The sequence below is a fragment of the Antechinus flavipes genome, chromosome 1, assembly GCF_016432865.1.
Source record: "Antechinus flavipes isolate AdamAnt ecotype Samford, QLD, Australia chromosome 1, AdamAnt_v2, whole genome shotgun sequence".
In the NCBI taxonomy this organism is placed as follows: Eukaryota; Metazoa; Chordata; class Mammalia; order Dasyuromorphia; family Dasyuridae; genus Antechinus; species Antechinus flavipes.
This window is the reverse complement of record NC_067398.1, coordinates 348,895,810-348,910,837: the sequence shown is the minus strand read 5'-3', so window position 1 is coordinate 348,910,837 and position 15,028 is coordinate 348,895,810. Positions and strand designations below refer to the sequence as shown.

The window sequence follows — 15,028 nt, the reverse complement described above, 5'->3', positions numbered from 1 at the left end:
TCTGTGACCACATTTGGGATTTTCTTGGCAGAGATATCAGAGTGCTTTGTTATTTCCATCTCCAGCTCATTTTATAGATGAGAAAATTGAGGTAAACAGGGTTAAATGACTTGCCCAGGATCACATAACTAATAGCTGAGACCAGGTTTGAGCTCAAGAAGATGAGTCTTCCAGGCCCTGCCTTCTATCTACTGCACCACCTAGCTGCCCCACCTATTTGAATAATTAATACCACAACTTTGCTTGTATAGTTTAGCATCCTACTACAATGCTCAACAAAACTCTACCACTATCTTTAGCAAGACTAATAATAATAATAATCAATTTTTCCCATTATTTTTAAAGAGTGAGACACAGTTTTGTGTTAAAGATTTTCTTCTGGGTTTATTATACCATATGAGGGTTTCCATAACCAGTTTGGCAGTAAATGGGACTCTCAATGACATTTGTCTATTCCCTCTTGTTTTTCAATATTTTTCTTTTTAAATATCTGAATCTGTCTAACACAATGAGACTTTTTCTCTGGATGTATTAAAGATCAGAAGTTAGCATAAATAATTTTTGATGCTTCCATTCTAGCTTAATTAGCATTTCAGCTTCAGGTTGGGATTTGAAATTAGACCTCTTTTTGACTATAAGGATGATATAGTTACATTAAAATTTTGAAGAGTGGCCTATTGCCCCCAAAATATTCCTTATAATCCAAAGATATATTTGTTAGTCTTTTTTTTCAAAAGTGAAAAGCTATCAGATTAAGAAATCTTCTTGTTAGAAAAAATATTCTTTCAAGGATAAAGAGGGTCTCAAGACAGATTTGTTTTAAAATAAATTCTAGGTGAGCTTTAAATTAGTCATAACTTTTCTTCTTCTTCTTTTCTTCTTCTTCTTCTTCTTCTTCTTCTTCTTCTTCTTTTCTTCTTCTTCTTCTTCTTTTCTTCTTCTTCTTCTTCTTCTTTTTCTTCTTCTTCTTCTTCTTCTTCTTCTTCTTCTTCTCTTCTTCTTCTTCTTCTTCTTTTCTTCTTCTTCTTTTCTTCTTCTTCTTCTTCTTCTTCTTCTTCTTCTCTTCTTCTTCTTCTCTTCTTCTTCTTCTTCTTCTTTTTCTCTTCTTCTTCTTCTTCTTCTTTTCTTCTTCTTCTTCTTCTTCTTTTTCTTCTTCTTCTTCTCTTCTTCTTCTTCTTTTCTTCTTCTTCTCTCTCTCTCTTCTTCTCTCTCTCTTCTCTCTCTCTTCTCTCTCTCTCTCTCTTTCACACACACACACACAAACACACTTTCTCTCTCTCACTCATACATACACTTTCTCTCACACTCTCTCTCTCTCTCTCTGTCTCTCTCTCTCTATGTCTCTGTCTCTCTCTCTGTCTCTCCATCTCCATCTCCATCTCCCTCTCTCTGTCTCTCTCTGTGTCTCTGCCTCTCTCTCTCTCTCTCTCTCTCCCTTTCTCACACACACACACTCTCTCTCTCTCTCTCTCTCTCTCTCTCTTCTCTCTCTCTCTCTTTCACACACACACACTCTCTCTCTCTCTTTCTCTCTCTCACTCATACATACACTTTCTCTCACACTCTCTCTCTCTCCCTCTCTCTCTCTCTTCTCTCTCTCTTTCCCTCCCTCCTTCCCCTTCCTCTTCTTCTTCTTCTTCTTCTTCTTCTCTCTTTCTCTCTCTCACTCATACATACACTTTCTCTCACACACACACACACTCTCTCTCTCTCTCTTTCACACACACACTTTCTATTTCTCACATATATACACACTCTCTCCCTCCCCCTTCTCTCTCTCTCTTTCACACACACACAAACGAGCATGTATAATAATTGTGTCTACCTTCCTCTCAGAACTATGAATTCACTGATGTAGAGAGATGTCTTTGAGACTCCTTCAACTAAGGGAGACTGACAACTTTTATAATATTTTTGGAGTTAAATGGCAAACTTGGAGTTTAAATGACTTGAGGTCACACAATCAGTGTGTTTCATCTATAGGACTTGAATTCAGCATGTCCTGCCTGCCTTCTATCACATCACTTCTGTGTGATTAGTTTAAAACTGAATGGTTCGGGGCCACTAGATGGTGCAGTAGATAGAGCGCCAGCTCTGAAGTCAGGAGGACCTGTGTTCAAATGTGACCTCAGATACTTAACACCTTTTTAGCCATGTGACTTAAAAAACCCAAAACAAAACAAAACAAAAAAAACCACAAAACAAAAAATTGAACAGCCTAACAAATGAGCTATATTACCTTAAAAATAATTTAAATGACCATATTAAGAATATATTACTTTATTAAATTACTAGTTTTTAGACCTGGAAAACAAAGGCGAAACTATTACTTTCTTATTCAGAGATGAAATACCCATATAAATTTTTAGTTTTTGTTTGCCTGTATCTGACTCTCTGTGACCACATTTGGGATTTTCTTGGCAGAGATATCAGAGTGCTTTGTTATTTCCATCTCCAGCTCATTTTATAGATGAGAAAATTGAGGTAAACAGGGTTAAATGACTTGCCCAGGATCACATAACTAATAGCTGAGACCAGGTTTGAGCTCAAGAAGATGAGTCTTCCAGGCCCTGCCTTCTATCTACTGCACCACCTAGCTGCCCCACCTATTTGAATAATTAATACCACAACTTTGCTTGTATAGTTTAGCATCCTACTACAATGCTCAACAAAACTCTACCACTATCTTTAGCAAGACTAATAATAATAATAATCAATTTTTCCCATTATTTTTAAAGAGTGAGACACAGTTTTGTGTTAAAGATTTTCTTCTGGGTTTATTATACCATATGAGGGTTTCCATAACCAGTTTGGCAGTAAATGGGACTCTCAATGACATTTGTCTATTCCCTCTTGTTTTTCAATATTTTTCTTTTTAAATATCTGAATCTGTCTAACACAATGAGACTTTTTCTCTGGATGTATTAAAGATCAGAAGTTAGCATAAATAATTTTTGATGCTTCCATTCTAGCTTAATTAGCATTTCAGCTTCAGGTTGGGATTTGAAATTAGACCTCTTTTTGACTATAAGGATGATATAGTTACATTAAAATTTTGAAGAGTGGCCTATTGCCCCCAAAATATTCCTTATAATCCAAAGATATATTTGTTAGTCTTTTTTTTCAAAAGTGAAAAGCTATCAGATTAAGAAATCTTCTTGTTAGAAAAAATATTCTTTCAAGGATAAAGAGGGTCTCAAGACAGATTTGTTTTAAAATAAATTCTAGGTGAGCTTTAAATTAGTCATAACTTTTTAAGTACTTTGCAAAATTTCCACTGACTGCTCTTGCTTTAAGGCATGTATTCTGTACCAAATTTTCCCTATTACTGGGTTTCTTATGAACTACTCTTGATTTGCCTCTAATTTGACATTTTAAAGTATCTTAGAATATATTCTTTTTACTTACTTAATATCTTCACCATAGCAGATTGTAGTATCTTCTGTCAAAAGTTCACAAGCAAATCCTATGTTTTCAGCTGTTTCTATAAAGGGACAATGTTAAATCAAAAGATGTTCCAAGTCTTTTTCTGACAAATATAAATTGACTTTGCTAAAAATTAATGATTTTCAAATGACCTGAAATACAACTTTAAAAAAACTTGCTATGCCAATTTTTATGAAGAAATAGAATTTAGAAAACTGGCAAAGGAAATATATATAAAAATTTAAAATCCTTGACCCTTCAAAATATAGAAGATCATAAAAAACATCAATTATAACTTACATGATAGGATTTTACCTATAAAAGTGGAAAATGTATTCTTACTCAACAATTCTCAAAATCTGAAACAATACAGTCATCTCAAATATACAATGAAATACACATTATCACCTAAAATAAGTATAAAAGGATGAAGTACAGATAATAAGAAAAATATAAAGGGAAGGCAGAATTTTGTGGGTTTAAGAAAAGTTTTAAAATTTGCCTTTTTTAGATTTCTATAATAAATGAAAAAAAGGTCTTCTACTTTCAATCCTTATCTCAACAAATGACCTCATATTAAAAAAGTCAGTTAATAAGTCACCATGTTCTGATCCTAATTATCTTACTTAAGGTTATAAAGTAAGAAAATGATTTTGTTTTGTTTTTTCTTCTTCATTCACCTTCCTTTTGGTATGAGTGCAAAGATTTCTTTAGTCCAAAGTGAGAAATATATTGGTTGGGAGAGTTAACAGGAATATAGGATATGGAACTGCAGGTTGTTGTTTTCTCCTTTTTAATATTTTACCTTGCATGACTTCCCTGTTATTTTAGAAGAATTAACAGCTAAAATAACTAGTCCGAGGTCACATGGATACTAAGCAGCAAAACCAAGATTTGAATTCCATTTTTCAGACTTAAAACCTAGTATTCTTTTCACCATGCCATGGATATTTTCTGAATGAAAGAGCCATATCTTAGTCAATTCCTTTTTTAGTAGTTAAAGGGTCAAAAGAATGAGAGCAGTCTCCTTGAGAGCCGGGACTGCTGTTGTTGTTTTTGTCTTCCCTGTGCCTGATACTGAATAGGAACTTAATAAAAACTGAACTGAATTAACTGATTTTGGTAACATTTGAAAATTAAAGCCATTCTTTAGTTGCAAAGGTTTTAGTCTAATTATGGAATGGGCAATTTAAGGGAAAATAATAGAGTACTTTGTTAGTAAATGTCTTATTTCATACAAAATAGTAACACACACATCTACAGAATTCAGCACTATAGATATGTTATAGAGTATGTGTATGTGTGTATGTGATTCCCCTCCCCATTACATGTTAAGACAATTTTTTAACATTTTTTAAAAAGTTCTGAGTTCCAAATTCTGACCCTTCCTCTGTACCCTCCCTGATGGCAAAGCTTATATGCAGTCATGTAAAACATTTCCCTGTTAGTCATTTTATACAAAAAGAGTGAAATAAAAGAGAAAGAAAGTGAAAATTAATATGTTTCGATTTGTATTCAAACAAATGACCTGCTTGTTTTTGATCAACCATTGCAGGCTGGCTCAGGTCTTGTGTACTTTGAGGATGACAAAACTTTTGGCTGCTTATAGACAGCCACGTATGAACCAGCAAAAAAACAAACAGAGGAAAGGCAGCTGAAAATCCAGGCTCAGCCTTGCCTATGCAAAACATAAGCTTATGTTGGAAGTGCAGTTTTCTGTTTGGGGGGAAGGAAACGGAAGGGTGACCCTTTTCTTTCAACTCTCAAGGAAACATCACTTGTTATATAGTAAGAAAAAGTGAGTCAGAGATACAATAACTCCCCTTTTAAAAGAGGTGATAAACTCCCTTTTAACTCCTTTTAAAAGGAATAATTGAATCTTTATATTTATTGGCCAATAAGAGGATTGCTTCATCATCATCATCAAAGCTCCTAATGTGGAGTTAGCACACTGGGTGGTGTGGTCAACAGAAAGAAAACTGCGAAAGGGAAACTCTGCATGCACCTGCCCTATTACAGCAATAGGCATTATGTGCTGAACTATGTGGTACAGATGAGAGATTGGGAGTTAGTTAAGAAAACGGAGTGATCAATATGGACTGGGGCACTTAGGGATCACTATAAGTTTAGAGAATTGATCTAGACATGATACAAATGGAAAAATAGTAAAGTGAAAGATACTGGTCAGAAATTAAATACTGAATTCATAAATCAACTTTGATATACAATAATTTACCTTTCTTGTCTCCAGTAAGCACCCAGATCTTAATGTCTGCTTTTGAAAGTTTCGAAATTGTTTCTGGGACTCCATCTTGTAGTTTGTCTTCAATAGCTGTAGCTCCCAACAACTGTAACATACAAAAGTAATTGTTCAAGAATAAATAAAAATAACATGCTTCAATGTAAAAAGTATCAAATTATGAATGAATAATTAAGTGCATTAGTTAATATTCAAGAGTAGGTTAACATTTGATGTTAACCAAAGGGGTGGCTAATACTTCACATTTATGGAAAATTACACACACACACACACACACACACACATATACACACAAATTGCTCTCATTGTATATGAGCAATTTCATTTTACAGATTTAAAAAATGCACAGAATGTAAAAATGCATATGTATGTATATATATATGGCATATATATATATACATATATATGTGTTGAAAATTTATAGTTTATATAGTTTAACTGAAATTGTCAAATTCCCTGAACATTAACTACATTGAAAATAAGTAATGTACATTATATACTGGTTTTAGGATGGCAAAATAAATACCATAAAGACTTACCATCATCAGTCATCATGAGTTAAAATCTCAATCATAAACAATGTATTTTTGGAAGGATTCAAGCTGATTTGAAAGTATAAAAACTTTGCCACCCATGCAATAACATTGATATGATATTAAGGACATCTTATTTTATGTAAAAATTCAACTTTAATAGATATTTCATTTTGTATGAAGAAAAAAATTAAGTCATATTTTTAAATGTTTGAAGAAAAATGCAATCTGATTACTGCCATTCCCCCTTTTGAGTTTAAATATACTACTTCCATCCCATAATTTTCAGTTATTGAAATGATTCCTTCTCTTCACACACTGAACAGAAAATGGAAGGTTTACTATAATAACCACCTTTATTATAATTTTAAGAATAGGAAAAATTATTCAAGTTAATACTCACAATTAGATCTTTTTCAATTTCTTCATAAACTTTATCCAGGGCTTCATCTCGATTAGTAGAGGCTACACTGGCAGCCATGAATTTTTTATTCCATTCTGCATACTCACTTTCACTAATTTCTTTGTAGCAAAGGCACAATGTTCTAAGAGTCTCATTTGCAAAAATCTGTTTTTATTTAAAAAAATACAAATAATTATTTTATTTGAGAATATTTAAAATATTACTTGATAGTAATAAAGTAAGTGAATTCAAGGGATGCTTTTATGAGAAAATATAGATGATCATATCATAAACAAGCTAGTAGATGAGATTAGGCATATGTTTCAAAATTTATTTCACCTTTAAAAATATCACATATCTCATTTTTTTCCTAAACAGAAACTTCTCATGACCTAACATTCTTCCATTATTCAAATTAGCTAAGGAAAGTTTTGAAGTGGAAAAAAACCCCACAATACTAAAATAATTCCACAGAAAATTTCTCACAAAGATATATTCCTGATAATTTTTTTTCTATCATATAATAAACTATGACTTCCACTAAAGCAAATAACAAAAAAATTACAATGATACATCAGTGGTAAAATAATGTTTTAGAGAAAAATCTTGACAAATTCAGTAACATATTCCTATAAAATTCATAAGGAAACCAAATACACCTGGACCCTAAATCAAATAATATTATCTCAAACCAAATATGAAACCAATATTTTGAGTCTTTCCTAAAGTAAAACAAGAAGGAAAAATATTCCAGAACTTTTCCAGCATGGAGTGATTAAAATCACTATTACTTTGAATGTGAATTATGTAACAAAAGTTTACTTACATACAATCTTCAGTTGAACTCAAGTTTAAGAGGTAAATATTCAAGGATATTGTGTAAGATTATTGCTAATGTTAATGGCTATCAATAATACTTTGTTGTATATAATCACTTTTTCAAAACACTCTAATATGTGATGTGATTTAAATTAAGGATTGTTTTTCAATATACACACCATAAATTATTCATCCAAAGAATGGTCATCTCTCAAAATAGTCATTTTGAAAATTTACATAATCATTCCAGTGAAGCTACCATTACTCACAAAATTTCAGAAGTCCTTTAACCAGCTTTAATCTACCCAAGAAAATGATTTCATGATTTTATAATCACAAGTTAGTTGGAAGAAATAGATATAATTTTATTAATTATAAACATCTGAAATCCAAAAACAGTGAAAAATATACTGTCTACTTCATACATGTATCATTGTATTCTGCACTTGTCAGACTACAACAAGAATATTGTGCCCAATTTTGAGCACCACATAATAAGGAATAGAGGTGTTCTTTATTCTGATAAAAATCACAAGTAGAGATCCCTCAATTCCCTAAAATTTATATTAGAATATATTTTTATAATAATAGTTTTTTATTTTTCCAAATACATGCAAAGATAGTTTTCAACATTCACACCTTGTGTTTCAAATTTTTCTCCCCCTTTATCCACTACTCCCTTCTCCCTCCTCCCCTATTGGATTGCAAACAATCTGATATAAGTTAAACATGTGCAATTCTTCTAAATATATTTCCATATTTGTTATTCTGCACAAGAAAAATTCAATGAAAAGGTGAAAAAGAAAAACATGAGAAAGAAAAAAAAGCAAACCAAACAACAACAAAAATATGAAATACTATGCTTTTCAGTCTCCATACTCCTCTCTCTGACTGTGGATAACTTTTTCCATGATATTTCTATTGGGATTGCCTTGAACTACCCCATTGTTGAAAACCACATTCATCACAGTTGATCATTAAGTAATTTTGTTATTGCTATGTTTCTGTGTTCTCTTGGTTCTACTCATTTCACTTAGCAATAGTTAATGTGAGTCTTTCCAGGTTTTCAGCCTGCTCATCTTTTCTGATAAAACAGTAATATTCCATTACATTCACATATCATAACTTATTCAGCTATTCCCTAACTGGGCAGCCACTCAGTTTCCAATTCTTTGTCTGAAGACACAGCCTATATCTTTTTTCATGTTTTTATCCCCAGTACCTAACACAGTATTTGATATAGTACAAACTTAATAAAATTTGATAAAATTGTTTATCGTTATATCTATTTTCAAATATACGAAGGGATTTTGTAGAAGGGAAAGTTATACTATATAGTTAACAAAAAAAAGAATAGGGAGAGACCAGGAACAGTGAGCTTCCAGTCTATTACTTATTCATTCCCCAAAATTATACAAAAGACCTTTTTTTAAACTCTTAGAATGATATGAAAACTAGAACTAAAACAACAACAAAGAAAATAAATAAAAGAAAAAATACTTTTGTGGAAATGTTTTATAAGATTGTATCTGTATAACCTATATCAGATTACTTTCAGTCCAAGAGAGGAGGAAAAGCAGGGATGGACTACTGAATTTGAAATTTAAAACCTAAAAAAAAAAAAATGTTAAAAAATTTTTTTACATGTAATTGGGAAAAAATTAAATATAATTTAAAACAAGTGGTGTTCCACTAGAAAAATGGAATAGGCTCTCACTTTAAATAGTGAATTCCCCATTAACTAGAGGTAGGACAGCTACTTCTCAATGACATTGTAGAAGATATTTCTTTCATGGTTGGGAGGTTGGACTAGATGGTTCCTTCTAACTCTTAAAAGTTTGTAACTAATTTAATTCCCAATCTTATTCACTAGACTTGGCTATGAATTACTTTTGTCTGTTTAATAAAATTACTCTTAAAAAATGAAAACTTGCAATCACCACAGACAATAAAAAATATATAATTCTAAAGAAGAATACTTCAAGAATTTTTGAAAGCAATAGTAGCATCAATATAGTAAGTATACAGTCTTTCATTTCAGGAGGAGTATTTATAGGAGAACAACACTCATTTAGATGAATTCTGGTACAATGATTTAAAAATTAGTCTCATTATGTTATAGTCAATGAATAAACATATTCTGGGTAAACTATGCCTGTAGTGGGTGAAATGGAACTGCTGCTAATCACATTTTGCCTTAGAAATTGAGGGATACAGAGGTTAAGTGATGATTATTTAAAGTCACCTGGGAATTTGTGTTACCATACTGGATTAATACACTGATCCCAATTATCATCTGACAACAGCAAACAAAGGTGCCCTCAGGAAGGATATAGATGTCCCCATGTAGCTGGCTAATGACAGAGACAAAACTTACATTTTGTTCTCTTAGTTTGATGCTTCTTCCAGTAGATGGGTTGAAGTTTAACTTGGCCACTTGAATTTATGAAATCAAGATTAAAAAATAAGACTTACATCTAGGGCATCCTGTGTTTCCTGTTTGGTAGGATTCATTGGATGCAGCCGTTCATAAATAACAGTGTCAGCACCTTTACAATAAAGTCTAATATGACCTTCTGGTGTTCTTACTATTAATGAAAAAGAAAATAAAACATTCAGCTATATTTTACGGGGCAGGTTTCACATTCATTAGATTGTCACTATTAGAAAGCATTAGTATCAAGATCTTTTAAGGATAACAACATTGATAATGACTTTTAATTATCAATTTGTTATAATAACCAAAGTACAAAGAAAAAAAGCAAAAAACTGAGAAAATCATTTAAATAAGTAGGACATAACTAATAAAGTGAACATAATAGATGCTTTCCCATTTTTCAGGACCCAACTTGGTTCTTATTTCCTTCTTGAAGTTTTTTGTGACTGTTGCAGGCCATGATAATTACTATGAACTTACTTGCACCAATCATTTGAGATTATCACTTACAGTTTTTTAAAATCGTTATCTGGCATTAACTTTCTATGGGTGTCTATTTCAGCAAGTAAATCTAAATTAATTGATGACAGAATTCAAGTACTTTATTTGTTCTGCGTTGTCACAAGGCGAACAACCAAGTTCATCAGATGATCAGTACTCAATAAGTACTTATGAATGAGTAAATTACTACACATCATTACTTACAGGAATTACTATTAAATTACTACATTAATTTCATAATCAGATCAAAATCTTTAAGATAAATGGAGGTAGATTGGTATTTGACTCACTTCTTAACTCCTTTGTATTCATTTTGAATATATTTATATATGTTTGTGTCTCTCTTGATAATATGTAAACATGTTGAAGACAGGATCTATTTTACTTTGTGGATTCTCAGTGCCTAGCACAATGCCTTATACATAATAGGTAATCAATAAAGTTTGCTGATTTTTGGATTCTGTTCTGTGATTAGTAAGTCTCTGGCAAAGTAGCACTTCTGCAGGGTGAGATACACTTTTTTGATTCCCAGTCACAGTTTTGTTCCCAAGCAGAATTCTTTTGCTTTTTTGCTTGTCTATTGTAGGCAGTGGGATATAAATATTTATGCTTAAATATAAATATGGAGCCCAAAGGTTCCCTCCAACATGGCATTTATGGAAGTAATTATATTTTAAAATATTGCCTTTGCTTTCTATGCATCATCTAACATGTCCTAGGGTCCCAAATCTGTTTATCACAAAGAATATCCAACATCCTAGACTAAATGTCTTATATCCTGCAGTTATCAATATAAATGAGATGCAAGTTGTACATAAGATGAGAAAAGCAACTGGATCATACTGATACAGGAAATGCCCCCAAAAGTATCAATTTACTTTGATAGAGTAAATTTCTATCAAAATACATCAGAAACTTCTCTGCAACTTAGTGCCTTAAAAAGTTAAAGGATGAAAGAAAAAATATAAACTTAACCTGTTTCAGTAGAGAACTTGAAATTTCCCATCAGTCAAAAAACACGTTCATCAACTGCTTTTTACCATGGAATCAAGGTGAATTAGATTATGGGTACATAAATTAGTCATTTTAGAATGATCTCTAAAGGTACTCCTTTGAGTAGAAGTTTTTGAATGAGACTTACCAATTATGGACATTCTTTTTCGATCACTGTTAAAATCTAAGATAGCCAAAACATCGTATGTCCTTTCCACTCCCATCTCACTTATTGTGATAGTGTTCTGTGTTCTTGCAAGGAAGACAAAACCAAAGTTGCGGGCAGCAGAGACTAGAGCCCCTTCATCTGGAGAAGCTGCTTGGTAGTTGATTTGTTCTAGAGTAAGATATTGTGAGAGAGATAGAGAGAGAGAGTCATAAAATAGACAATGAAATTGAGATACAGAAACACAGATATATGAGAGAGACAATTATAGAGTATGGATGGAGAAGCCAGAAGATATATCAGGCAAATAAATGCATGGGCAGATTAGAGACATGGATCACATGCCAATTAAGTGAAATGTTTCATACCAGAACACTTATTTTTTTTTAAACTTTTTAATTTTTTACCAACAATTTGTTAAAGACTCAAGTTTAAGGAGATGTGGTAATATATTTGGTAAAATATGACTCAGTAACTGATCCTGATTTTCAGAAGGCTTGGATTCCAATAGGAATATTGATTCATGCCCCAGAAAGAATCAGCTATTTTTTTTTATCTCATGTTTTCAAATGAAAGGACAGAAACATACAGAAAAATGTTCCATCCCCAGAACAAGGCTCCATTTACTAGATACAAAAGAATATAATTTCTCATACATTTTGGTCATCTTAATTAGCAAAATACACAAATAGGGATAAATCAATTAGAAAGGTTTGTAGCAGTTCAAACTCCTAGCTCCTTCCCTGACAAATTCAAGTTTCCTCTGTTAAAAAAAAAAATCACTTGATCCTTCCATCCCCTCAAGTTATTGTTCCACTTATCTCTTACCTTTCATTCACAACTTCTAAAGTCATCTGTATTAATTAGCTCTCCTTGCTTACTACACATTAATATCTCAAACTGAAATGTGACTTATGGTTCCATTCTTCCACCAAAATGACTTTCTTAGTCACCCATCATCATGCTAAACTGTAAAATGCAATTTTTTTCCTTGGCCTTTCTTCAGCTTTCAACACTAGGTCAACTATCTGGTTAGTCTTCTAGATACACTTGTTTCCCTTAGCTTGTGGAATACTGGTTCTTTTTTCCTGAATCTTCTCAAAAAAGAGATCTGACTAATTTGAAAATGTTTTACAATGTATAAACTATATCAAATTGCTTAACTATCTCAGGGTGGAAGGAATAGAATTTGAAACTCAAAAATTAAGAAAAATATTTAAAATATTATTTAAACCTGTAATTAGGGGGAAAATTATATATATATTTGCTGAGGCAATTCAGGCTAAGTGACTTGCCCAGGATCACACAACTAGGAAGTGTTAAGTATCTGAAGCCAGATTTGAACTCCTGACTTCAGGGCTGGTGCTCTATCCAGTGTGCTACCTCGCTGCCCCAGATATTATATTTTTTAAAAAAGAGGTCTGATCCCTCTTTCCTTGTCTTCTTTTTTTGAGTCATCATCTTTTCCACAATTCTAGCTAACTATAGCACTAGCTGTTCCCTACATCTGACATTCAGGCTTCTATTTCCTTCCATTCATGCACTCATGTGAAGGACATAATCTTCAAGTCTAGAAAGCATTCTCTCCTTGACTCTACCTTTGGAAATGCTCTTTTCCTTTAAAGCAGACCTTCTTAAACTTTGTCCTACTCATAACCATAACTAGAAAAAATAAAATACTATTAAGTGGGAGAAAAAAAAACATGAATTTTTTGGGAGTTTTGTAAGGGCATGCAAAGACCAGAAGATGATACAGAAAAAGAAATGCATAAAAATCTATGTATAGTATTGTATAATATCAATCCAAATTTTAGAGTAAGGTACTGCAAATACTCCATAAAAGAAAAAAAGATTCTGTTTTCTCTTACAAAGAGAGAGAAATTTTACATGGATTTTCCAGATAGTGGGATCTCTGTGCCCCTAATCCCTGTAATGTGAAAAATATGTGACAGGTAAAAATGTACAACAAAAACAAACAATAGTCCTGATCCTCAGTGAAATAATATACTTTTGTACATATACTATTATTGAAGACAAGATCATTTGAGAAGAGAGAGAACAAATAAGATTTCAAGGAGAAAGTACCACTTAAGATGTGCTCTAAAGCCCAGTTTCTTACACTGTAGGTTGTGACTCCAAATAGAGTCTTGCAACTGAATGTGAGGGTCATGGAATTATAATTTATTATCAGCAAATGTTTGATTTGAATACCTATTTTATACATACCCTATGTATTCTTTTTTTCTTCAATAGTATTTTATTTTTCCTCATTCACATAAAGATAGTTTCTAATATTCATTTTTGTAAGATTTTGAGTTCTAAATTTTTTCTCCCTTCTTCTCTTACCTCTTCCCTCCCCAAGAAGCAAACAATCTGATATAGATTATAGGTGTACAATCACTTTAAACATATTTTCATATTAGTCATGCTGTGAAAGAAAAATCAAAATAAAAGGGAAAAACTAGGAGAAAAAAATAAAGAAAAAAAGGTAAAAAATAGTATGCTTCAATCTGCATTCAGTCTCCATAATTCTTTTTCTGGATGCAGATGGATTTTTCAGTTCCGATTCTTTTGGAATTATCTGAAATCATTGTATTGCTGAGAAGAGCTAAGTCTGTCATAGTTGATCATTACATAATTTTGCTGTTATTGTGTATACCATGTACAACATTCTGTTCTCCTAGTTTTTCCTCACTTCACTCAGCATCATTGCATGGTAAGTCTTTCCAGGCTTTTCTGAAATCCATCTAGTCATCAGTTATTACAGGACAATACTATTCCATTATATTTCCATTTAATGTTTTTATGCTGATCCATGATATAGTGAAGCTGTAGTGAGTAAAATTGGAATGTGGAAGAAATATCTCAAATGTTTGGCATATGTGTAGGCTTTTAATAAAGATCTATTGAATTTAATTAAAATTCAGATTTAGAATGGAGAAATAGCTTATATCCTGAGGTAACAGAGAAGGTTTTCTGGAAGAAATGGCACTAGATTTTGATCTTGAAGAAAGAAAGAATTTTAACAGGCAGTCATGTGAGGAGAAATCATTGCAGGAATAGAAGATAACAAGCAAAAAAGCACTTAGTATATTGCCTGGCAGATAGTAGATGCTCAATAAATACTAGTTGACTAACTGACATGACAATAAGGTATTGCCTTAGCCTAATTTTTTTTTGAAATGCAGAATGCGTGAAGGTATTTAGTATTTGTCAAAGTTGGAAAGATAAGATGAAGTTGGTGCTGACAGGAAAGTCCTAGTTTTGAAGAAGGGATTGATGTGTTAAAGAAAGATAATGTGAAAGATAGAATGAGGTATGAGATAAGAGATAAGATAATTATATGTATTCTGTTATTCAGGAGAGAATTGATAAGGGCCAGAATTAAGAAAATAATTAATTAAAGAAGTAACAACACTAAAAAAAAAAAAAAAGATAGGTCAAAGAGAACAGACATTTTGAAGGTACATGGGACTTTGAAGATTATTGA

The 15,028-nt window shown here is 32.1% G+C and overlaps 1 protein-coding gene across 1 annotated transcript in view; it reads right to left on the bottom strand.

The window, feature by feature from the left end:
- The window catches only part of ATP8B1 (ATPase phospholipid transporting 8B1), a 134,027-nt gene that overhangs the window by 29,936 nt on the left and 89,063 nt on the right, over positions 1–15,028 (bottom strand). Inside the window, exons 16-20 of the mRNA XM_051969579.1 lie at positions 11,521–11,709; positions 9,917–10,029; positions 6,623–6,787; positions 5,663–5,774; positions 3,409–3,484 (exon numbers count right to left, since the gene is read on the bottom strand). Coding sequence (XP_051825539.1) covers positions 3,409–3,484; positions 5,663–5,774; positions 6,623–6,787; positions 9,917–10,029; positions 11,521–11,709 — 655 coding nt within the window. The remainder of the gene's footprint in view (positions 1–3,408; positions 3,485–5,662; positions 5,775–6,622; positions 6,788–9,916; positions 10,030–11,520; positions 11,710–15,028) is intronic.